The sequence below is a fragment of the Triplophysa dalaica genome, chromosome 10 (assembly GCF_015846415.1).
Source record: "Triplophysa dalaica isolate WHDGS20190420 chromosome 10, ASM1584641v1, whole genome shotgun sequence".
In the NCBI taxonomy this organism is placed as follows: domain Eukaryota; kingdom Metazoa; phylum Chordata; class Actinopteri; order Cypriniformes; family Nemacheilidae; genus Triplophysa; species Triplophysa dalaica.
Window position 1 is genome coordinate 6,294,442 of NC_079551.1, and position 27,337 is coordinate 6,321,778.

At 36.9% G+C, this 27,337-nt stretch overlaps 1 protein-coding gene across 1 annotated transcript; it reads right to left on the reverse strand.

Moving 5' to 3' along the window:
• Positions 1-1,747: 1,747 nt before the first annotated feature.
• Positions 1,748-26,525, reverse strand: ahr1b (aryl hydrocarbon receptor 1b). The gene is made up of 11 exons (XM_056759314.1): positions 25,861-26,525; positions 24,463-24,650; positions 13,020-13,129; positions 8,940-9,029; positions 8,572-8,698; positions 8,312-8,442; positions 7,213-7,415; positions 6,862-6,971; positions 6,391-6,532; positions 4,788-6,270; positions 1,748-3,530 (listed from the first exon to the last, which is right to left on the reverse strand). Exons 1-11 carry the CDS (start codon positions 25,899-25,901, stop codon positions 3,369-3,371), a joined length of 2,787 nt encoding a protein of 928 aa, XP_056615292.1. The 5' UTR covers positions 25,902-26,525; the 3' UTR covers positions 1,748-3,368.
• Between the last annotated feature and the right edge of the window lie 812 nt (positions 26,526-27,337).

The window sequence follows — 27,337 nt, forward strand, 5'->3', positions numbered from 1 at the left end:
TCCAGAGAGGGTTGAGGCCAAGTCAAGACCGAGTCCAATTGAGACAGTCAAGACAGAGAGAGAAAAAAATCATGACAAGACCACATACTTAACTCTTGATCATTTATGTGATGCAAGAGAAAGCATATCTTCTATTATAAGATAACCATTTTCATTATTCTTTGCTATGATCAAAAAGCAGATAAAATAATGTCATTTTATTTAGTTTACGTAGAGCACTTAAGTCACAAAGCCGAAGTGTCAATCTTATCTTTAAGCACTACTTTCTAAACTTATAAAAATACTCAAACCGCAAAGCTTACTCTAAAACATGGCATTAACTTACCTCTGGGATGCCTTTGCAGGTGTCTTATGAAACTGGATGTTGTCCCACAGGTTTCGGGGAAAGTTTTGTTGCAAAACGTTTCCTTCTAAGCACACTTTCGATAAATTATTTTATGGTTTGTAAAACCAAATTGTATTTTGCCGCTGCTCGCTGACATCGTGGCCTGATAGTTGATTGATGTTCTCTAGTTTGCGTGGCCGACGAATCGTTCAGTTGAACCGATTCTTTAAGTGAACCGGTCGAACAAATTCAGCTGAATCGTTTGAGTCCGGACTCGACTCGAGTACTACAGCACTCAGCCAATCAGAATAAAGCTTTCCACAGCCCGTGGTATAAAGTAAAATATTACTGTCTTTAAAAAAAAAAGCGGATTCCACTTTGAAAATCAGTGATTCAGTCAGTGAGCACATTACTAATATATGACATTAGTGAAATGTCTGGATGCTCTGCCGTCTTGATGAATATTGAAAGAGATTTCGCCCACATAGACAGACGTGAGTGAACTCTTGACTCTGATTGGTTGTCTTGTGCACATAATGTATAGTAAAAGCTTACACATCTGCAGTGCATGCTGGGAGAAATTTTGTGTTTGTTTGGAAATTTCAGTTAACTTCAACAACATTTTCTGCTCATACTGCACGTACAGTATGTAAAGCCGTATGTTATCCCAGGACACTATCTCATGTTGGGTATATTCTCACCTGTCTGGCTCTGTCTACAGGGATCTTTCTCTCTCTCCATCTCTGTTTGGTCTGCCTCTGTTGCTATGGGGTAACCGAGGAGAGATGTAGTGTTCCTCTCGTGTGACTGATCACATCACAAGTGGGCAAAAACAACAAAGAGACACAGGAAGAGTATGAGGGATGAGAGAGTTGTTGTATTATTTAGATTCTCTAGCCTGCGCAACATGGCCCACATGAAAACAAATACAGAATATATATATATAATACAGAATATATTCATGAAAAAAATGTGGTTGTTGCCTGTCTGTGAATGGTTGCCAGGGTGCTGCTATGCAGTTGCTAAAGCGCTTACTGGTTAACTCCTCAAAATAACAATCCACCAATTATATATACAAAAATATTCAGTTAACCAGATTTGATCATTAAAAATGTTATAAAATTATTTTTTTTGTTTTATTACCCATCGTCTGGTCTCAGGTGGAGATCTAGGCCAGCCGTTAATGTTTGTTTGCCCTCTGTAGGATGTTTTTTACACTATGGCAGGTGTTAAAAGGAGCCATTCGGCCGGTCCACTGCTCAATCAATACTGTGGTGAAAAAAGTGCAAAGAAGGGATGTTTGGATGCAGGTTAGTCGCGTTTGAGTGAGACAAATGCATTCACACCAAAATGAGAAAGGTCTCAACAGGAAATACATCAGCAAAGGAATAAAAAAGCATCGCTTGTTGTGATTGCACAAATTCTTTAATGAAAGGATCAAATTGTACATTTCAATGAGGACAGAACGGCCCTCTCCACTACTTTCAGTGTATGTTAGAATATTGAAATAAATCCAAATGTGATTTGCTTTAAAAAAACAACATACATACAGGACACAAAACCCCCGAAATACTCCAAACACCCCTCTTGTCTCCAGTGCCAGACATAAAGTAAAACCTGGTTAGGTCACAGTGCTCTTTAAAATAGTGCTCACCACAATATGAAATAAACAGCTTTCACTATTTACAAACTGGTACGTAAACATTTTTTTTAAGTAAATGTAAATATGGTAATATAGTTTTGTCATGTACGTGTTAAAGACATTTTCAAGAGACAGTTTCCAGAGTTACAACGTGTGCGGTTGTTACAGTACATTTTATAGAAATGTCTATAAATACAGTATATTTATGAAAAACAAAAAACAGAGGCAGATTTTGAAATTAATATCTCTGTGACCTCACAATACTATAACAAAGAACAATATTATTAAGAAAACACCTTGCAGCAACCCGATGAAATGTTTTTTTATCTTTTTTCAACTGCTTCACAATTCACTCAACACATTCAGAACAAAACCTGCTTTTCAACTAGGTTTTGAAATGCATTGCTGGTACGTTGGGTAAAAACCTTCAGGTAAATCATTCAGGTATGAATCTTACCATTTTTACACATTGTGATTTTTACTCGCATTGAGACAAATTAACGGGCCAAATAAATATACTCTTAAAATCAACGACAAATTGGTTAAATTGAATGAATTACTTTGACCTGAAACTGGGTTGGTTTGGGAATCACACATAATCGTTTAGTTTAATGAGCCAACCTCATAAAATGTAATAGATCGAATAGCTCGACCGGTACTGTGTAGCGCAAGCAAGGTCATGGGTTTGAATACTGGTGAGAACATACAGTCTGTTTAGGATTAAAGCAAAAGTAATATTTTCTGCTCTGTTATATTCTTATCATTTTTCCTTAAATCGTCATTTATGATGTCAAATAAACATAACTCTCGTTTCATGAATAAATATACACATCGGTTTTATTTACTGCGGTTCGGAACAATCCGTTTCATAAGTGTTATATACTGCACACGCTCATGACGTGAAGTACAGACAATGAGTCTCATTCATCAAACAAGAGCAGAACAATTTAAGTTTTTCTTATACTGTTTTGTTCTTACAAAAATTCTTGCAATGCATGTTTTGCGTTGGTTTCACAAACGCTTTACACACAAAAATAGTTCTTCTTATGGTTTTTTGAATAAGTCGATAAATGGTGATCAACATTACGCACATGCGCACAAACATACACTTCTTAAAGAATGACCATCTTGAATCATGTTTAACTGCATTTGTCAACCCGAGACACTTTGCTACTCTTACAAAGCATCAGTAATCTATAACATTAATAAAATAATCCAAACATAGCCATCGAGTGCTGTCCCATTATCTTGGGTGAGTTTTATCTGGTTTGATATTTCAGTGATGGATCTGGCTTATTGAACATAAATATGATTGAAGAAATAAAACTAAAATGATTGTATCTGTACTTTTCTTTTTTGTCGCACAGGTTTATCGTGATGGACAGCATCTGTTCGGACGGATCATAGGTAGGAACCAGCGGTCTGAGGGTCCGGTGTAGGTGGGAGGGGCTCAGAAAGTGAGCACGGACCGGTGTCGGATGTGGCCGTTGCGTTGCCGTTGGGAATCAGACAGCTTTCTGTGTATGCTACACCAGTGGAGTTGAGTATGAAGCTGGTCTCCACCTGGAAACAGAACAAAACAAACAAACATTATATAGTTGTAGGGAAAATAAATGAAAATTTTACACAATCACACGTAGAAATGGAAAAATTATTGTCATCTTGTTAAAAAAACACAGGATTTCTTCCACTTGATTATAGAACAGAAAAATAATCAGAAATGTTTCATATTTAGTTTGAATGTGGCCTGTTTTTTGTACCGAATTATAAAGCATGTACATGGCTAGTCATATCACATCCTATAGTTCCAATTTGAAAGTATATGTGTGCACTAATGTTCGAGTACATGAGGTAATGTGGAGGCTGAATTGTAGGTCATGGCTGCTCATGCCTGGATGGGCAGCAAATCTCTATTCATCATTCAGCTGTGAGCAATGACCCTGAAAACACACACACACTCAATGCCAAGAATGTTGTGCTTGACATAAAGGACAAATTCTCTGCATTGTCAATCCGATGCTCATTTACTTCTCTTTTACATTCTCAAGATGTATGCTAGGGTATTCTGGATCAAGTTTAATAATTAGGGGTTTATTTAAATGAGCAATACTTGTCCTTGCGAGGACCCAACAATATACAACAAATACGATCTCAACCAAATCTGACACCAGCATGGTGCCCTACATGTGGGAAGGGAGGACCGTCCAGATAAACGAGTGCAGACAGGGTCCCATGGTCTCTGACTATTGCATGAGCGGTCCCTTTGTGGGGGCTTCAATCCCTCTCTCTTTCAGATCCCCAGGCATCCATGTAACAATGGAATAAATGCTGTAGTGGCTGCAGTCGCAATATAGAAAATGGCGAAAAAAGCCCACCTGCTGCTCTTGGCTTGACCTGGAAGCTTACAGGAAGATTACGATCTTAACTGCAGTCACCATAATAATGACAGGCAAAGCAAACATCAACCTGTGTCGGCCCCACGGCGAGCACCGGGGGCCTGGCAAGACTGTAGGGTCTGTCACTGTGCATTATGCAATCTCTGCACATTAGTGGTGAGCTGTTAGGTTGGTCTCTTATTCAGAGTGCAATTAGATCAGAGTGAACATTTAGGCCAAGGGAAAAGAAAGAGAGAGAAATATGGTGGCAGTTGGGTGAGGCTTATCATCGGGTCTGGAATACCCAATTACTTAGAATGATGTCCATCAGTGTACCAAATGTCACAATTTTCTTTTAACCATACAGTTACCATGAAGGTATTTAACCTTGTATGTTGTTCCTTGAATTAATGAATAGATGAACAGAGAGATAGGATAGTCTTACCTTACTGTGAGTGGTCCCATGAGTCAGAATAGGTCCGTAATTTGTCAAAGAAGGAACGTTTTGAGGTGCGGTTAATCCCAGAATATGCTCCAGCGAGGAGTTCTGTTTGGTAAAGGAGGTGTAATATGTATTTGGGATCTTTGGCTGCTGCTCTTTATTACAATCCCTCTGATAGGCCGAAGAAGACTCCATGACTCCCTGAAACTGCCCGATGTCTCCATCTGAATTGCTGTTTAGGATAAACTCCACCCCTGATCCATTGGCCATATCGTAGGCCATATGATTTCCCATTGCGTTGTTTATATGTTGGGTCTGGCCATTGGGAAAACTAGGTCTGTTTGTGCTAAGGTCCACTTGGTCTGTGTAGTTGTATCTGTGACATTGGGGGTCACCGTAGATCCTGTTTGTGGACGCATGTCCACCCTCAACAGTCTTCTGTTTATAGTGAAATAGGTTTTGTCCTGTTATTTTGCAGTCAAGTGTAGACAACTTGTTTAAATTGGTTTGTGTGTTTTCAGGGACCCAGTGACCGTTGTGGACACCCAACAAGGCGTTTTCCTGGGTAAGAAAGGCCGTAGGTGTTTCAGTTTCAGAGACCAGAGGCATCGGAGCAGGGATCCAGTTGTCGGTTTTGTGATAAACAGACTGTCCATTGAGGTGTTTTTGCATCTGCTGTGAGAGCTGAACTATGGGTGCTGAAAGTTTCGGTGGCCAGAAAGGTGTGTACGGAGCGGACATGGAGGGAGTAACTTCAGGAGCCGACATAGAAGGAGAACACGGCTTGGAGGGTTTAGGAAAATCAACTGCAGGGGCAGGTATTGAAACATCACTGCCACCACCTGCCCTGTTATCAATACGATTCTCCAGTGAATCGTGGACGTAAGAAAGGATTTCATTGTTGGTGAGAATATCATCAAGTGATGGGATGTAATCCGGTTCCATGTCCACTTGGATCATCCTCTCATCCAGAAGTAGTAACTCTAGATCCTCTGCGTTGAGTCCGAGGTTTTCCAAGGCGTTAAACAGCTCTGTGTTGGAGCAGCTCTCTTCATTCTCCAGGGACAGAGAGTCTAACGTGGCCAGAAGAGGATCAAAACTTGAGGGCTCTTGTTTGGAGCAGTCGACTACACCATTCTGTGTTGAACTCCAAATATCATTTCCTGCAGAAGAAGTGCTAGGGTTTCCCTGCACGCTGAGGAGGCTACTGTGGAAAGACATTCCGGTCTCCATTCCAGGGTGGCAAACGTAAACAGACTCGTCTTGTCTCATCATGGCTCCGAGCAGAGAGCTGGGATCCACGTCATCCTTCGAACTTCTGTGCCCCTTGCTCTTTTTGGTTTTGCTACTCTTTCCTTTACCCTGAAGGGTGTCAGGGAAGCCTGGCATGGGGTAGCTGGTTTGGTACAGCAGAGCCTCTCCAGTGGCAAAGGTAAAGGGAAGATGCATGGATCGCTTTCTTAGATGCTCGCCACCCTCTTCTTCCCTGAAAAAAGAAGAGCCGAAAGAAGTTTAAATACAGTATTGTCAATTATGCTAATCATTTAAATATGTTGTCTGTTCTTGCTAGCACACAAATATTACAAAACAGTCTTAATGTACTCACACAAGAGGTCTCTGAGTGGCAATGATGTAGTCAGGTTTGCCGTTCTTGTAGACCAGTCTAGCGTTAGCTTGTACCCATTTCCAACGGTTGTCCTTTGTTAGCAATCTGAAGATAGTCAGACCACTTTCCCCAGTTTTGATCACTTTGATAACACAATTGCACAGTTTATTTTACTGTTAACGGTGCAAAACATTTATCAGTTATACTTGACCTCAGAGCCCAAAATGAACACTCGGCAATGCTAAATGAGTACAAATTTGCTTTGTGGAGTATATAAAAGTGAGATATTGTTGTAGCTTATTATGATCTGCAACATGAGGTAATATGTTTTATCTTCCAAAGTAAAAAAAAATGCTTTGAGCTAATCTCGTTTGGTGACACTAGAGTTTATTTCAGAAACAAAATTATTTGACAACCATGTCATCAAGCATCAGCAAACAAAGTTAAACATTGATTTCAAAATTTCCTTACTTCTGACATGGTTCTCGGCACAGTAGAGCATATCGGCAGCATGGATAAACTGGTACCCAGTACCACGAACCCTCAACTCCGCCTCTGTGTAGCCAAGAACGATTTTACCCCTGAAACACAGTCAAACCAACATCTTTGATTTTATGGGAAATATATATATTGTTTTAGGTATTTTCATTCAGAAACCTTTTGTAAAATATGTTTAAATGTAGCACACTAGTTACGACCTGCATCTGAAATTCCCTTTGAAGGTTCAATGGAATTATTTTAGGCTATTAGCCAAGTATATCTAAATCAACAGTTTCTATTAGCCATTGCTGGATTAAACATTGGATTTGATGGCTTCATTACTTTGCATCACAGGCCAATGGGGTGAAGTCCAGCTTGTGTTTGGTTCTGAAGATCATATTTTTGGTTCTGATCTCCATTATGGAGGGAGTCTGTAGGGGCGTTGCTATGGCGAACAAGGCGAGCTGGGGGGGCATCTGTCCTCCGTCATCCATGTGTCTGTTTTGTCCATGTAGAAATTTCAGACGTCCTTGGAGATTTAGAGCCTTTAAACACAAACACTGGAAATCACCCCAAAAAATCTATTCAACAAATGAACATACAAATCTGTTGTGATGATAAGTATAGAAATGGTCTTAAAAGTTTTTTTTGTATAAATTAAAATAGTTAATTAATAAAAAAGAAATGTTTCAAAAAATAGTTTAACTGATTTATGAACTACAGGTTGAGTTGTGTTTTTGTTGCATGTTCTGGGCAAGCTACATCACCTGACTAATTGTAAAGAAGCAAAACCAGGATTATATTATCTAGATTTTCTAGAACATTAAGGTACAATTGGAGTTTTAACAAACAATAATATAAGCTATAAGGTATAAACCTTTCAAATCAAAACTACTTTAAACACAGTCTGTTAAGCAAGACCACTTTTAAGTGGTGTGTGGTTTATGTAATCTAAGGCTCGACTTCCTTGTTGTCTTCATTCCAAGTTAACCTAAACCCGCTTAGCTCTTCTGATTTAGCATGTTCCCTTGGTATTTTCTGTCTCGCCCTATTTCTCCAAGGACAGATTAAACCCGTTTCCCCATGACCCTGCCGCTCCTTTGAGAGGGATTACAAGAAATGTACTGAATCTTCTGATCCCGCTGTGAACAGTGTAAGAACGGTATGAAACCGTTAGCCATGCTAACCTCAATGCTAAAATCAACTATAACTTTTGTAGCTTTACATTGTTGATAATCTGGCCAGATATCTTTTCTATATTTTCGACTCATTTTAAACTACACAAATGTTTGACCAATCATTATCTGTCTAGGAAATGACCCCCCAATACAACCTAGTAAGTAGATTCATGGCTATTACTTAACTCAAACCCTTTGGCTATTGCAATGTATTGCTGTTTTGTGTTGTTTATAAAGATCTCAGGTGATGTTTCAAAACCTACCAGGAATCCTGAGGAGTTGTCTAGAAGGCAACGGAATCGACACACAAAGATTCTCTCGAGGAAAGAAGAGTTTTCAGGGGGAAGTTCTTCAGGGGTGCATATCAGAGACATACTTGGGGCAGGTTCTCCATCTTTAAGAAACCGTTACCGAATACAACAAAAATACATATTATAGTACCATAGGATGCATCCTAAAAACCTTTTCAATTCCTTCAAACTTCTAAAGTTGTTTTATATAATTTCCATACTGCTTGACTGACCTTGCAAGCTGTCCTCGGTCTGGGTGTTGACCGGCGGAGGGTTCAGGGCCCAGTGAAGGTTACGTCTGAAGGACTGCTGGTCCTCAGTATGGATGAGTTCAATAACATTCTGATGCATCACATCAGTCTGTTGCATTGGTGGAAATTAGATATGTGCCAGTATTCAATCATACAATATATTATAGAATATAAACTTTGGAAGTAACTTTTTCATCAAAGTATACTATAATAAACCTGTTTGTGCACCAATTAATTTGTACTAAGAAAACAGGGTCAATATTGTAGCTCATGGTGACTTTGAGATATCCTTCAAAGATACAGGCTGCAAATCAACAGTATATGTTATATTAAAGTTGGAGATGAGTTACCTGGTGAAAGCCTAAATAATCCTGGATGGTGTGAGAACAGTAGAATATGATTCCTTCAGAGGTGACCACCAACACAAAGCCATTAAGAGCCTATCAAACAAACAAATAAGTGGAGCGAACAGATACAGAATGTTGTTTATCATTAACAGACAGTTTGTGTACTTTAAAATCCCATGAAATGTTTGGCAAATGGGGTTTCTCTTATCTTCTTCATGTACAGTTGTGTTCAAAATTATTCAACCCCCACTGAAATTGATTGTTTTGGTCGGTTTGACATTGATTATGATCATTCAGTCATCCTGCTTACAATTAAATCAAAGAGGCAAGTGTAGGTCAGACAAATATAACATAACATTTATAATGAAATAACCACAAATGTCTTTTCTGAGCTCACATCATTATCAGTTTTATTCAACCCCCAAGTGACATTCAATCTTAGTACTTAGTACAACATCCTTTTACAGTTATAACAGCTTTTAAACGTGAAGCATAGCTTGACACAAGTGTCTTGCAGCGATCTACGGGTATCTTCGCCCATTCATCATGGGCAAAAGCCTCCAGTTCAGTCACATTCTTAGGCTTGCGCACTGCAACTGCTTTCTTTGAGTCCCACCAGAGGTTCTCAATCGGATTTAAGTCTGGTTACTGCGATGGCCACTTCAAAATGTTCCAGCCTTTAATCTGCAACCATGCTCTAGTGGACTTGGAGGTATACTTGGGATCATTGTCCTGTTGAAAGGTCCAACGTCTTCCAAGCCTCAGGTTTGTGACGGACTGCATCACATTGTCATCCAATATCTCCTGGTACTGAAGAGAATTCATGGTACCTTGCACACGCTGAAGCTTCCCAGTACCTGCAGAAGCAAAATAGCCCCAAAGCATGATTGACCCCCCGCCATGCTTCACAGTAGGCAAGGTGTTCTTGCCTTGTTCTTCCTCCTCCAAACATAGCGTTGATCCATGGGCCCAAACAGTTCTAATTTTGTTTCATCAGTCCACAGAACACTATCCCAAAACTTCTGTGGTTTGTCCACATGACTTTTGGCATACTGCAGTCGACTCTTCTTATTCTTTGGGGACAGCAAGGGGGTGCGCCTGGGAGTTCTGGCATGGAGGCCTTCATTACGCAGGGTGCGCCGTATTGTCTGAGCAGAAACTTCAGTACCCACATCTGACAAATCTTTTCTCAGTTCCTCAGCAGTCACACGGGGACTTTTCTCCACTCTACGCTTCAGGTAGCGCACAGCAGTCGAAGTCAGCATCTTCTTTCTGCCACGACCAGGTAGCGTTTCAACAGTGCCCTTTGCCTTGAATTTGCGAATGATGCTTTCTATGGTGTCTCTTGGTATGTTTAACATCTTTGCAATCTTCTTATAGCCATTGCCCTTCCTGTGAAGAGTAATCACCTGTTCTCTTGTCTTCCTGGACCATTCTCTTGACCTCACCATGTTTGTAACCACATCAGTAAATGTCTAGAAGGAGCTGAGTATCACAGTCATTTTAAAGCTGCCTAATTGGTGCTTATTAGGCTTTATTGCTGCTCCCTGATATCCACAGGTGTTTTCCATACCTGATTGAAAACACTTCATTGAACCTCTGTTCTTCAGAGTGGTAGTCTTTAAGGGGTTGAATAATTATGTCAATGAAGAATTCACAAAAGAAACATTTACTACTGTATTACAAAACTAATTGATGTCATTTTAGTTGCATATGGTTCTTTAAGAAGTCCTTGTAGGATTTCATTCTGAATACAATTTCAAATGTACACTAAATTCCCTAAAACCATTTACAGCATTGGGGGTTGAATAATTTTGAACACAACTGTACTTCTTATGGAAACAGGAAGTAAGGGCGGGTCATATTAAAAGGCAATTTTTAAAGGGCCAATGGGATTTGTTTCACAGCAAGTCTGTGTCATGCCATTTGGAGAAGATATGTCTGCATTTTGGAGATCAGAAATGTTGATGCTTGTGCAAAATCATGGAGGCCAACATATGAGGAAACATGAGGATATTTAAAAAAATAAAAGATCACAAAAATACGCTTTTAGAATATCACGATTTGATTAAATGAATAGTAATTTATTTCCTAAAAAAGCATTTTAACAATGAACAGATTCTTTGATAAAAGCAATTAATAATTTAATAGCGAACAATTGTTTAAATCCTTGCAATCATTTTTTTGAAGAAATGTCTTTACGATGTTCAGCCCTGTAAAATTTCTGAAGGCCAAAATACATCTAAGGTATAAAAACATGATTCAAAATGCATGAATTTAATCTTGTAAACATCACATCATATTCAGTGCTTTACAGAATGTTTAAGACCCTTTAACAATACATAAATGTATTTAAGTATTACACAAAAGTAAGGCATTGCTCTATAGAATTAAGATATTAAGAGGTTAATAGTGTCAATTTCATGATGTGCATAAACATTTTGCGTGTGTGCAAACCTGTGTTGTGTGTGGTTCTATGTGAGGGGATTTTACAACCCATCACCATCTGCTGGTCTGTGAGCTGTGATTACAGTAATCTCGCGCATGCACGCACACACACACACACATACGCAAAACTTTTTGCATTTTTAGATCTTCAAAATTACCATTCTGTACAATTTATAAGCTTTTGTGCCCGTGAGTCCCTAAATTTTGGTCCCCACAGTGAAACGGGTCCCCATAAGTCTGTGTGCATTCAGCTTTAGGTCCCGACTAACATAAAAATATCAAAGTAGATATCAGTTTCTAAGTCCTTTAAAAAAACAAAATATAGAAATGTAGAATACTACACCCGGCCTTTAATATATCAAGTGCTTTAATGAACTGCTTGGTAAAAAACTCAAATTAAATATTCGTCCCCATCTAAACTTATACAGCCGTCTATAGGAATACATTTACATTTGCTCGCCTTGACATCCTGACTGTATGCAAACAGAGACGTGCATACACTCACACATACGCACACAAGTGGTCTAAACACACTCAGAAAACATAGTCAAGCGGCAGCGCTCAATATAAATATTTCGCCTTGTTTGTCGGCAGAACATCCCGCGCGGTGCTCTCAAGGGCCAGGGGAGTGCAGTCAGAAAACATTAATGTCAAATATGTACCACTGCATATTTCACACTCCAACACACACAGAGATGGAGAGAGAGAGAGAGAGAGAGAGGGAGAGAGGGAGAGAGAGAGAGAGAGAGAGAGAGAGGGAGAGAGAGAGAGAGAGAGAGAGAGAGAGAGAGAGAGATGCGATAGATAGATAGATAGATAGATAGATAGATAGATAGATAGATAGATAGATAGATAGATAGATAGATAGATAGAAAGGTAGGTAGGTAGGTAGGTAGATAATAGATAGATAGATAGATAGATAGATAGATAGATAGATAGATAGATAGATAGATAGATAGATAGATAGATAGATAGATAGATAGATAGATAGATAGATAGATAGATAGATAGATAGAAAGAAAGGTAGGTAGGTAGGTAGGTAGGTAGGTAGATAGATAGATAGAAAGGTAGGTAGGTAGGTAGGTAGGTAGATAATAGATAGATAGATAGATAGATAGATAGATAGATAGATAGATAGATAGATAGATAGATAGATAGATAGATAGATAGATAGATAGATAGATAGAAAGGTAGGTAGGTAGGTAGGTAGGTAGGTAGATAGATAGATAGATAGATAGATAGATAGATAGATAGATAGATAGATAGATAGAAAGGTAGGTAGGTAGGTAGGTAGGTAGGTAGGTAGATAGATAGATAGATAGATAGATAGATAGATACATAGAAAGGTAGGTAGGTAGGTAGGTATATAGATAGTCAGTGGACAGGATTGACGGTGCAAAACTTTTCACATAAAACAGGACAAAATATACTTTTCACCTCTTGTTTTATCCTTCTTTTATAATAGATGAGATTTCTATCTGTGCATTATTCATGTCTAAGTGTCTGAAACGAGAACAAGGGTGGTCAGAAATAGCCTCTCCTTTCCTCCATCATCACCTCTACGTTTCTATCTTTACCCTCCCTTCTTGCTACGAAAGGTTTTGGCACCAGAATGGTGTAGTTTTCATTACTGACCTGTAGTAGGAGCTCTCCCTCGGGCAGCCATGCTTCTTTTTTGGCCTTGTTGTTGTCGTGGTTACTGTTGTTGGCCGATTCATCTTTGCCGTTGTGGTTTTTCAGTGCAACTGTTGAAAAAACAGAAAGAAAGAGTAGAGTTTTTGTACAGTAGTTTGCTGTAGTTTTGCAGCAGATTTGCCAGTAACTTACTATAGATTTCATCCTCTCTCCTATTAGGACTGTTTTTATTTGAGTTCAACTGTAATCAAAATTCAAACACTTTGACACTACTGTTTCTTTCATTTTTTTGATAGATTCTCCATGTAAAATGTGAAAACATCTATTTTTATACAAAATTACAGAAAAAGATTCAAATTTAGAATAAAAACAGGGGGGCATGTAATTTTACTGGGAAAACAAGATATTTTACAGTTTATGTCTGGCGCCCCTGCTGCGGCCAGCTGCCAGAAAAATTTCAATTTCTTACTACTGTCCAAAACTATAAAACAACAGAACAAGACAACGAATTTACAACAATTTTTTCTTGTAGTATACATTTACATTTAGGCATTTGGCAGACGCTTTTATCCAAATACATTTGCTTTACCCTATACATTTTACATAGGGATCGAACCTACAACCTAGCGTTGTTAACGCAATGCTCTTACCACTGAGCTACAGTAAAGCTTCTACAGGAAACATTTAAAAGAAAAGTGACCTTATATATGTAGTCTTGTTTCATGAAAGAAAATAAAAGAACTATGTAAGTTTGTGTTTCCAAATGGTTTTTTATTAAAACTACAGTACGTTGCTGGCAAGTTTTAGAGTATACAGTAACACTATTTTAACAAAGGTTTTGTAAGTGCGTACTATAGGTCATACATGTATAGTAATATTCAAATTTTGACTTAAGTGTCTTGATAGCTATGAGAACATTTTGAGACATTGGTAAGGTTTGTTTTGGATCCTGGGAAGAGACACAAATGTAGTTATTTGGTTAATCTGAACAATAGATTTGTGTACTTTCCTGTTTACATCATTAATAATTTTTTTAACAATATTTTTTTTAATTCTCATATTTTTATAAATATATTTATATATTTTTTGAAGAGTTGCAAAGAAACTTAGCATTAAATATGGTTCTCTCATTTTAAATATATACAGTTTGTGCTGCTTTTGTCTTTCGACAGTAATGGATTTGGTCTGTGTGTCCCTGCCGAACAAGACAAGCTCTTTTGAGCTTTAGACTGACCTACAAACAGCAGGGGAGATGGAGAGAGACAAACCAGGACAACAGCGAGACAGAAAATGAGAGAGAGAGAGAGAGATAGAGACAGGAAAAAGGACCAACATTTCACTTGTGTGAACATGCGCGAAAAAAGCATAGGGGCACGGTGACAGAAAGGTCACTTCTCTTATAACTTCCTTCCTATATAAGCAAATATAACGTAAATTGGTACCATTATGCAGCGTATATATCAAAACTGTCAGTCGCTCGGGACTGTCGACTGCTTCATCGTTCAAAGTATATCAATCATATCCCTGCACGTTAACCAACCGAAAACCTGCTCAAGCGAATATGTCTAGATTTAGCACAGCTGTCTTACATTTACGCTCATTTGACGATTAAACGTTAAGATGTTCCCCCCTGCAACCTCTGACATTTTTATTGTCTCAGGGCGTCACCCATAGTGACCCTTGACCCTTATGACCAGTGGTGCCATGATGCGATGAAGTTAACGTTATTCTCAACGACAGTTTAAATGCATGAACACTAAGTAAAATGAGAACAATTTGCGTCGGTTTTTAGGAAAGTGTAGGTCCAATCAACTTTTATCATTAACAAAATATAAATAAATGTAGTTGATATTTCACATGTAAAGTAGAAAACTCATTACAACTTTAAATTATTGTTGTGACAAGAAAATAAATAAAAACTGCTTTATCTTTTATCATCTTCAGTTTCTAGACTGTAAAAAAAACTGTAATGAAAGAGTTCAATCTCTTCTGTGTTCTTATTGTCTGTTTATTCATTATTCAGTCCAAGTCATGCATTTCACTTTTCACATGTTTGTTTTGTAATGAAAGAAACAAATATGTGACGAGTATATTTTGTCTACAAAAAGGATTAGAAACATTTCATTCAACTGACCCTAAACTTTTAAATACTAGTGTACCTTCACATTTCTGTATTTGCTCTTTTCAGCTAATAGCACTTATCCGTCTTTCAGTGGAGTACATCAGAAGCTCATTCAGCTGGTAATGGTGATTTAAGTTCACTCTCAGAATGGAGGATTAGGTTTTGTTATGACTGTAAAGAGAATGTGAATAGTGAGAGTCGGTGTGAATGTTGACAACAGGGAGCTTTAAGAATGTTTCGGCGGTCCTGACAATCCTTCTTATACGCTTCAAAGACCGACGGGATGTTTAAGGCCCTTTTCCCATGATCTTTAGCTTTAGTCCCACAGCGCTGGAGAGAAAAAGTAAGAAGGGCTACGGACGAGCTGAGAGACCCACACGCAAGTTCACACGGATATAAATGTGCCCTAATTTATTAAATATAACGGGGAACAAATTAGAGAAGAAATTCAAAGCACTATTTATTTAAAAATACAATTATAACAAAGGTGGAAAATATTAACATATATATATATATATGTATCATTCATATTTTGTATTTGTATACATTTTATATGTTATTAGTAGTTATATGTAAATTAATATATATTATATTATAATATATATATTTTATATTATTTAGCATATGGTCTTTACATTTTTTTGTAATTTACACATTTCTATACATTTTTGATAAATTATATTTTTGTATATTTTTCATTGATATGTAACAATTAGTTTCATTATTAAATGATTTTATTTATATTATTTTATATTATTTATAATATGCTCTATTAATTAATTATATATATTTTGTAACTTAAATATTGACACAAAGTATATTTTATTTATTAATATTAGTTTTTTATATATTAGGCCAGTTTATATATGATATGTTATTTTATATTATTAAGCATAAGTTCTCATAATAATTATTATCTATTTTTTAATGGTATTATTCCCAATGGTGATTCTAACTATGTTTATAATAATATTCAAATCAATAAATGGAAGTGAGAAAACGAGAATATGGGTAGACAGTAAGTGCACATTGTCTATGAAATGTTAACATGTATTTTATGAACCATATGTAGCACTTTACGGGTTGATGACATTAGAATAGCAGATGTGGGTGGCTGAGAGTGGCCCGAGGCAGAAGACAGATCAGGGATGAGTCTGTAGGGCCTGACTGAACAGGGAGATTTAAGAGCTGGTGTGGTAGGGACAGCCAACAAACGATAAAAATATCAAAACAGGCACATCTGTCCATACACATCGATGATCTCCTTACAAACCGCCACAGTTCTCTCTCTCTCTTTCCCGGTCTGTTCTGTTCTTCTGTCTTGGCAACATCTTACTCATTCATGGCTTAAAGGTTTGCAAGCCAAACATACAGATGCCTGCTTAATGCAAATGTGCTAGACTCTTTCTGGTTTCACACAAAACGAAACAATGAACACAGACACACATGGCATGGTGTGTGTAAAATGCATTATAAGGGATGCTAATAAAAATCAGAAGCCATGTGAAATGACTGCTAGTGAAGTTATATCACAAACACCACAGTGTGTGCGATTGTGTGTACGCAAAGACTGAAATTAAACCACAAGCAACTAACTTCATCAAACTAATCACACTTAAAATGTGGTGCGTTCAGGAGGATGGATTTGACTGGTTCGAATTTGGGATTGGGTTGTAAAGTTACTTTACTCTTAAATCGGGAAACAATTTCCAGAAAAGCCCTGTGATGGGCAGAAAATTGGCTTAGTTCAGTGTGAAACATCCTTCGATTCTCTCTACTGCCCTCTGTCTCACACCCTCATTTATTCATGCTTAATTCAAACATTAAAAATATGAATGGATTGTTTAACGTATGTGTATCATAAATAAATATATTTTTAAGGATTTTATATATTTTTGTCTATTTAGAATTTCTTTCTAAAAAAGGTCACACAATCAAATGCAGGATGCACAGTTGAGCCTAATTGATATTTAAATGTTACATTTTACACATCACCCATTTGTGTCGATTGTATTCCTACAAAAAACTCTGAACTGCTCTCAAATTAATTTTAGACAGAAGACATATAACTGAAATTCAAGGACATTTTATCCTACTTTTGTTTACTTCATAAGCCCTTTGGTGTTTTTTGTCTCTCCCTGCACAGTATTGTTGTAGTTTCTGTTTCTTTTTTTTAAACTCAATTATATTTATATATTATTTTACATTGTGCAAAAAAAAAACTAATAAGACCTTGTGATATTTTGTCCTGAAATATTACAAGCTGTTTGAAGGACGGTGCATGTCCCCACCATCCTTTAAACAGGGTCAGCGTGCATGAGCGCTCGGATGATCATATTTAGAGCAGAATCATAATTGTGTTCATGTTTATGTGTGACAGCTGTACGACCCTGGACACCAGTGAACAACGCATGAGTTCTCCATAAAAAAACTGCAATGAAACCAGCTGTAGCCACACACACACAAGCTTATTATAGAAATATAGTGTGAATGCATACACACAGCATGTGTCCGTCAATCAGAAGTGTGTCTCTTTGACATTCTTCTCTATTGTACTGTAACAGCAGGATGGGTATGATATTCCTATAATAAGCTTCACTCCTGACTACAAAATAAAACAAGGGATTGCATTCAAGAATCGATATAAATTAAACAAATCAAGTTTATTTGCTAAACTTAGTTTATCAAATATGTTAAAAAACATGTTTTTATTGTGTTTTATTATGTTAGATAGCTATATGCTTAAGAATTATTATTACTTAATCAAAACAACCCGACGGAAGGTTGACCTATAATATTCGGGATGCACAATAAATAATGTGATCTATGAATCTTTTAAAAAACTATATTACCTGTTTTACAAAAATGTGAAGATTTTTTTGCCAGATGCACTCACTTGCACAGAACTGAAGGGGTTGTTGTTAAATTGTAAAAAATCTTCAAAATTGAACAATTAAATAATGTTAATATGCTACAGTAAAAACTTGTTAAATGAGAACTGTAAATTATGATCACATATCGCTGCGGTCCTTCTGAAACAATGTATCTCCATATTTCATGATTTAAAATAATCATCATTCTTAGTCACCCTTTATGTTTGTAACTGGGTTTTTGCAAATATCTAACTAATATAAAGTTTTCAAAAGTGCTTGTCTACTTTGACAACACAGGATTTAAGCATTTAAAATGTACAGTGTTTTCTCCATTTCCCAAAAAACAGCAAATTTGGACTAATGAGGTTTTGAAAAGGACAGCGACGATATACAAAATAAAACTTTAAAATATTTAAAAAAAAGTAAAATATTTGTTTTTAAGTATGAATTATCATATATTTTACGTTATGCAATCTGTATAATATTCAACAAGATAATGTGTATTTGATGAGTAAAAAGCTACTTTAAATTTTACGGTGTGCGTCTTTTCACATTTGATGATGTTTCATTCCAATACTCATGATTCTCCTCACATTTACTCTGGACTGTTGTATTTTATGCAACTGACACATGGTGTGAAGCGGAATTGGACTGACTGATACCGTTCTTATAGTCATTAAATACTTTGGCAGATCAGAGGATAAAACTAATCCAAAAGAATTGCTTCCCCAATTGAAACTGTCTGAACATCTTTGAGTTGAAGTTGAGTGGTGGATTTGATATGTCGCAGATGTTGAAATACAGCAATAACAAGGTGCAAAAACGTTCATCTGTCTTAAGCGTGTGTTTCTTGTTCCATTAATCCAATGTGCCTGGATTGTAAATTCGTATTTGTTGACATTACCATGGTAGCTGATCTATAAACAGACCAAAGTTAAAATCTTTTCACTGGCCATCACTAAATAAAGTCTGGCTCACTTCAAATAGATACTTAACCCGTCTGTCAGAAAGGAAAATATTAGGTTCAGATGTGAATTGCTTCCAGAAGGGATTTCAATAACGTTGGAGTTCGATCCAGTGAATTCTATAGCATCATCTTTTCTACTAAACTTGAAAAGATTGAACAAACCCATGCACAAACATAACATTGGGATAGCAAGTACGGGATAGCAAGTATGTCAGCTTTTACCAGTCCTAACATGATAAATATCTAGAAAATAAATTGCATGACGCGGAATTATGCATCAAAACGTTCTGATTGGTTTCTGTCATGTTAGCCCCGCCCATCGTGAAATCTCATTTGTCTAAAATCGGCAAAATAAACTATAAATCTTCTGATGGTTCTTTTAGCAATATATATACAAAACATAATCACAAAAAAGCATTAATAACAAATCACAGCATATGTGGGTATGAGCCAAAAACACAAAAAACTCAGATCCACTAATGTCTATTTCACATATACGACTGGGCTCGGGTTTTAATATATATTCAGCTGTGCCAAACCAGCTAAAATGACCATGAGATCACACTATGATCATCACACAAAAGCAACCCAGTAAAATGAAATAAATGTTAAGACAATCCAGCCAAAGTACAGTTTGAGTTTTACAGTTTCTCAAGTGTAAACATGTGGAACAAATTTGTGGAACAATTCAACCTCAGGTTTTTATTTATTGGCTGGGAAAGTTTATAAAGACCAGAGAACAGACACATTATATAGAAAGAGCAAATAAAATGTATGCATTAAAAGAAAATGCATTGGAATTGGAAAGAAATTAAATAAAAACATGTGCAACAAGGTGCAAAATCGAGTATAAAAATGGTTCGGCTATTATTACGGGAATCACATATGCTCGCACACAGCGATGTAAGACAATGATCTGGTTATGTCTCTGTACACCACTACAATCCAACTGTCTGGTACAAATATTTGAAAACTTGTGTTCAGTTGATAAACACAAATCGTCTAATGTGAAACAGTTGCTTTTGACGATTGCTTATTTAAACAGACCACCACTGAGAGCTCGATTGCTTCGGTGAAGAAAGACACTGTGTGTGTGTGTTTTGGAAAGGCTTTCTCGTGGTTGAGATGTCCTTAAAAAAACTTACCAAAAACCAACAGCCCACAGTAATAAATGCCTTTGAGCTGCTCATTGAACCCCACCCGGCCAAATTCTACAAGCTCATTTTTGCTCTGACGCAAAGCGACATCGCCTCGTTAGGCCATGGGTTCGAAAGTTCACGGCTGCCAGTCTGTTTGTGCTGGGCACTCTTTCGTTTCTGTTATCCTCCTCTGTTCCCTTGCTTTTCTGATCTCGGCTTGAATATAAGTGGATTAGCTCTGGAGTTTTTCGACCAAAGCACTTTCATCTGGCTCTCGTTGAGACATGGATGGCAGACCGTTGACCGAAGGAGAGAGAGCTGCTGACAGATACAGCAGATAGATAGATAGATAGATAGATAGATAGATAGATAGATAGATAGATAGATAGATAGATAGATAGATAGATAGATAGATAGATAGATAGATAGAAAGGTAGGTAGGTAGGTAGATAGACGGACCGACTAAATCAATGGACAGACATAAAATAGATCAGATGTAGTTTTTTATAGACAGATGGACAGACGGATACAGCAGATAGACAAACAGATAAGATACGGTAGATAGACAGGCTGACAGACTAAATCAATAGACGGACATAAAATAGATAGACATATAAAATAGACAGATGCAGTTTTTACAGACAGATAAATACAGTAGACAGACAAACAGATAAGATACTTTAGAAAGACAGAAAGATAAAGCAGACAGAAAGACAAAGCAGACAGGTTTGGTAGATAGACAGACAGATGAAGCAGACAGACAGAAAGATACAGTTGATAGACAGACAATTAAAGTAGACAGACAGATAGACAGACAGACACACAGAGACCGGCCTCTTTTTTAAGAAAGAACAGCCACACTTTCTTCAGCTCAAGAGGGTCACCATTATTTGTCTTTCAGTACGGAGAAAAGTCTTTCTATTATAAAATGGGGGCGCATAGCAACGGACAGACCTCCAACGGGTGGGATATAAAAAGGAAAGTGTGCCAGTTCAGTCAACTCACAAGAGTGGCTTAAGAGCTTATAAATAACACATCATGACAACATCATTTCCATAGACCCTCCACGAACTAAACAGCATGACAAGACCACATGAGAAATCTGCCGGGGTAATGTAAAATGAAAACATTTGTTTTTATATTGCCTGCACAAAATGAAATTAGGGATATCTGATTTTCCATCCGGAAAAATCAGATTGACATGGCACGGCGTCTTAAAATGTCAGTTTTCATAAATGAACATGTGCCTCACATGTTGTATGGATGGGTTATGTATTTTTATATTATATGCTGTTATAGTCAAGTGTTTGTATTTCCTGAGTATAGGAAACGAGTGATAATCTTTTGTAAAGCAGGAGGAACCTGCAAAGATATTTCGTAGAAAATGCGATCAGAGGTTTTGCGTATGGCAGGGTGACTGACGATTAAAACACAGACATCTTAAAGCAGGACGCTAAATGTGCGTCTACAGGAGAGATTGCGCTTAGATGGGATTTTGGGCTTACTTTAAATCATCCTTTTCCTTTCCACCAGAATTAATGTTGACTAAACGCCAGTCACAAACTTGACAAGTCACAAACATTTATTTAGCATAAAATTTATATTGTAGAAAAAAAACATTTGACCGAAAATAATTTACTTTTAAGGCAAGACATTTTAAAGATAAAGAGTTCACTTTTACGAAAACAAAATAATAATGGCTTCTTTTTAACATATCACTGCTGTCCTTCTGACACCTTGTATCTCCATATTTTGTAATTTTTGTTGTTGTTGCAATAAATGCTTATTATAAGTTATAAGTCACTTTATGTTTGTCACTGGGTTTTGCAAATTTCGAACCAATAAAAAGTATTAAAAAGTGCTTGATAACTTTGACCACACAGTATGCAATCTTTGAAAAAGCTTAGAATTAAAAAGGGTTTACACACAGCCAAAGCATTCTGCTCTATGGCTCAATTCTCAAAAGCATTTACTTTAAGGTTGAATCTAATATGCACACGTCAGATTGAATTTGCTCTGTTTACACAACAAATTATGCCGTATTTACTCACAAAAAATTATCTTGTATTTCTAAGAGGGAAAGAAAGGGAGGAACAGCCAGTGCCATGTCCCGAAGAAATAAACTGATATATCGATTTATATTGCTATTTTTTACTTCATCTCTAGGTCATGGCTCAGAGAGAAAGATAAACAGTAAGTTTAATTGGGGTCTTGTTTAAGTTGCTGTCTCTTGGATAAAACGGGAAGCTTCCTGAGGCATTTTAAGTGCTAAGAAACACTGACCTACATTGAGTCCTAAAACGCCCTTTCATCCCTGAGGAGAGCATCGGAAGCTGTTTAACGTTGATCATGAGTCAGTCTAATAAAAACCTATTTTGGCTGGCGTATTCGCCAAAAAATGCCAGAATATAATTTCAAATCAGTCAATGTACTAAAAAGGCAGTTTACCAAAAACTTAAAATTATTTTACGATTAATTCATCCTCATGTTATTCCAAACCTATATGACTTTCATTCCTCTGCAGAACACTAAAGAAGATATTTAAAAAAAATGTTGGTAACCGAATAACATGGACCCCCATTTACTACCATTGCATAGACACAATAACCGCAGAGGCATTTCTCAAAATATCTTCTTTTGTGTTCCACACATAAAAAAAATCATATACAGGTTTTGAACTACATGATGGTGAATAAATGACGACATCTTTTAAATGTTTAGTGGGTAAATGTACATTTCTGATCTTTTTATGAAAAATGATTCAGTTCCATTTAATATCACCTGAATAATATTCAATATCCTAAATAGTAAATGAGCAGTAAATTTAATTTCAGGTTAACTTCAGGTATTTCAAAATCTAGCAAAAAACAACTGAACATTAAAATCTTACACATTTCAAGCTTCGAGGAAAGTAAACATCGGCTTGATATCTGTTGCTTGTTAATTTGCTTTGACATTAGCGTTTAAAGAATACATTTTCTCAGTTTATCCTGAGAAATCAAGCCAGTGTCGGATAGCAATAATTGTTCTGTCTTAAAGTAAATTGAACGATCATTAATAATAATCATCAACACAACATTCACTGTTGTTGCAATTGTCTGTGACGACAATTAGTCATTGTTATAAAACAACAACACACGCACAAGCGCACACGCACACATACAAACACGTTATCTCGACCTGTCTCAAACATTCACCTTAACAGCCATTTTACACTCTTCTCCTTTAAATAAACACAGCTCCATAAATTCTTTAAGCCGTTGTGTTGAATTATTCATGCCTCGAAAGAAACGTATTCCCGCAGTGCACCACGTCCACGCTCCATTCGGCGCTCAACAAGCGCGTCACGACGAAAGTGACATATTTATCCGATCGTATCTCACTTTCAGACGCATTTGCTTGGAATTTGTTTGTCTTTGGTTGTCTGAATCAAAACAGAGGATTCATACATGTGGTAGGCTACAGAACTGTTTGGCCACACACAAAAGCTGGAGATGTGTTGTTGGGGTATTTCTCAGTGAGTTCAAAGGTTAAGATGTGTTAGGAATGGAAGTGTTTTGATAATTGGAATGAAAGTGTTTCGGTAATGTGAATGAAAGTGCTTTGGTAACGGGAATAAAGTGTTTTGGTAATGGCGAGGACAGCTGAGACCACACCGTGAGGACAGCTTCGGCCAAACACTTTCAGAGCAGATAATACAGAACATGAACAATGTGCTGACCTTGGCGTTCTAGCAAAGCCGAAAACAAACAAATTAGCAGAAAATCTCAAACTTCGTGGAGCGAGAACGTCACAGAAAGGGGGCCAACAAACCAGATCATTTAAAACAAATCGAATCATCTTGGGTATGTAAATCTGGGAACAGAAACACGTAGACTATTTCTAAAAAGAAAAGAAAACAAGCAAATAAAAAATTCCTGGAAAAATCTAATTTGTAAATATATCTGTAGCTTTCTTTTAAAACAACTTTTTGAGATATTTCAAAACAATAAACCATTGTTAAAAGTTTTTTTGTAGTAAAGTAACCAAATTTACCATTTTGTCACTAGTAAACATAGTTTAACCATGGTGTTTGTGGTAAAACAAGTGCTAATCGATTCTCCCAAAACCATGGATACAAAACTTCTAGTAAAATATATATTTTTTTACTTTTCAATAGTTTATATTTGGTTAAACAGGAAAAAGGCCTTGTGTCCCAGGATCTATACACAGCAACACTGGCTGTCCTATTTTTCATGACGCTCTGAATTTAAGCACGACTCCTTGGCAAGTCTCAAAGACACAAAGAAAAATACACGTGACGTCCAAACTAACACACATCAAGCTCTAAATGCACTCTGACCTGAGAAGAAGTTCTTAGCACGTAGGTAACTGACGCTCAGACGCAGAATGGAGAGTTTGTCCAAACTGCCGGTGACCTCCTCGGGAAACGGAAGGAGGCTGGCCAAGCGATCCAGCTCTGAGTTCAGACGATCTCTGTGACGTTTGGATGGGTTTGACTTGGTCCCTTCAGATGGGGGTTGTTTCAGCCTGAAAACAGAGACATATTCATTGTAAAGGTATTGACATCGCAATGACATATCCACATGTATGAAAAACTGTTATTGTTATTAAAGACAAGGGGCTTCGTTTCATTCAGTCAGCCCAGCCAGTCAACATAACCAAATGTGACCCTGGACAACAAAACTAGTCTTATCGGTCAATTTTTTGAAATTGAGATTTTTTTGCGTTATATGAGCGCTGAATAAATAAGCTTTCTATTGATGTATGAGTTGTTAGAATAGGACAATATCTGACTGAGATACAACCGTTTAAAACTCAGGAATCTGAGGGTGCAGAAAAATCTAAATATTGAGAAAATTGCCTTTGAAGTTGTTAATAAGAGGCACTGTGGCAGGCCATCCACTCACAAAAGTAAGGTTTTGATATATTTAAGGTAGGAAATGTACTAAATATCTTCATGGAACATGATATTTACTTAATATCCTAATGATTTTTGACATAAAAGAAAAAGCGATAATTTTGACCCATACAATGTATTTTTGTCTTTTACATAAAATGTTCCTGTGCCACTTAAGACTGGTTTTGTGATCCAGGGTCACTCAAAAGATACAAATGAAATACAAAAGGGAAAAATTGACATGGAATTGTTTGGTGCCTATTGCCTTTGATGGATAAATACATACAAATATCAATATCAAAAGCTTATAACAATGACGGGTTATAAAATATAAATACATAATTGGTATTACTAATAGTAACATGTATAATATTACTTGGCATTAAAGATTATAGGCTGAATCTGCAAAAATTATGTTGATAATGTTTTTTAAAACAAATTATCAATCGAGTCACAAACTGACTCGCATAAATAAATAAAATAAATGAATAGGCCCACATTTTAATCCGATTGTATTTTACGTGCCTTATTTTTCGCCTGTAAATGAAACGAAGCGCAAAAACACCTTAGTTCTACTTCTGAAGCAAATATTCGTTAAATGTTTTACCTAATACGACCTCGAAATGTATTAAATACATTATTGTATATGCTGTAGTAGACATATTTACATTCACGTTGTACGAATTAAATATAGTTAGCCTACAGTGTTTTAGACGGAAGGGCCCGTAAGAGAGATTACATTCAATGTGTGTCATGCATGCAGTTCTCTGGGTCAGACATAAATAGACTCTTATTGGCGTCGACTTTTAATGTTATATGCAGGCAAAACGTGTCACTTACGTTCTTTGCACTGGTTTTCTTCGTTTGCGTCCCGCATACATGTTTAAGGCTCGGACAGAGCCCTCTTCAGATCCAAAATTCAGTCCACAACAGATCCAACACTAACTCCCTTTTCTAATAGCTACTTATACAAAGAATACGCAAACAATACAATTCTTGTAAATGGCATGGGTTTTAATATCTAAAGTCGAAGTTCAATATATAAAAAACCCAATTCTTGTTGCAATTGCTTTGTGTAATAAAACGACCAAAGTAAGCCAAACTGCACGAAATAGTCTTATAATCTTTAAAGATCTTTAAAAAGTGTAATTCAAGGGTGATATAAGTTCGCAATTCCAGCAGTCATATAAACTGACAGCAGGTGCGCGTTCGCCTTTCCATCACTTTCTTCATCGTTTTTGCCGTCGTGTATAAATAAACTTCCTTCTAAACTTCACGCATCGATAAAATAATGAATTACAATCTAATTATGTTCAGATTACGCCAAATAAGCCAAATCCAAAGTCATTATTTGTCCCCGTTTCGTGTCCAACTCGTTTTTTGCCCCGACTGCTCCGCTAAGTCCCCAACTGCGCGCCCCCGACATCAGGTTAGACGCGCGCGCGTTTGGTTGACCAGGCAACCGGCACAGATTTGCTCGGGACGGCGCGCAGAGCATCAGAGGCAAAGGGGAAAAATCTCCTAGGTAACATGACGTCAGACTTTACATGCTCGCCGCCCTGTGATTGGTCAACGAAATTCGGAATGAGGGTACGGCTGGTGAATAATATATATATGACGTCACGCTGGCTCAAGTTTGATTTGCTGCGGGGCTTACGTCAGTACGTGGGTGCAACGAATCCTTCTACGAGGAAGAACTGATTAATGAATATTAATTAGATTACGTGACGGAAGGTACGTGATGGTTTCCGGCGTGATCCAGGTAATATTCATTCAATTTCTGATGATTGAAAGCAACCATAAAAACGTTATTTTTTGTTATTTAACGTAAATCACGTTATATCTTGTAATTAACAATAAATACAGAGGACAACATAACAGATTTCCCTTCATTTGTTCAACAAATAATTCACCTTTAATTCACATTTGTATATGTTAACGTTAAACCCAAATCTGTCAGTTAAATTGAGTGTATAAGACTAAATCGGGAAAAACATATTTCCAAGTAATGTGTAACAAACCATGTTTATTATTTTGTATTATTATTATTGTTGTTATAATTGTTAGACTAAGTTTTTAATGTAGGCTACATTGTGGTCTAGTCTGAAAGTATCTTCTTTAAAGGTGGCTAATGAAAGAGTTATTAATTAATCCATAAAAATGTAATTGTATTATGCTAATATGACAAGTTTTTATATCAGCGATGTCATAACAGCATCATGGCAGCCATGAAATTGCTATTCCAGCTTGACACAATAACGTTGAGACCTGCTAGCAATGCCTTTTAGAAGCTATGAAAACTCTAATTTAAATTATA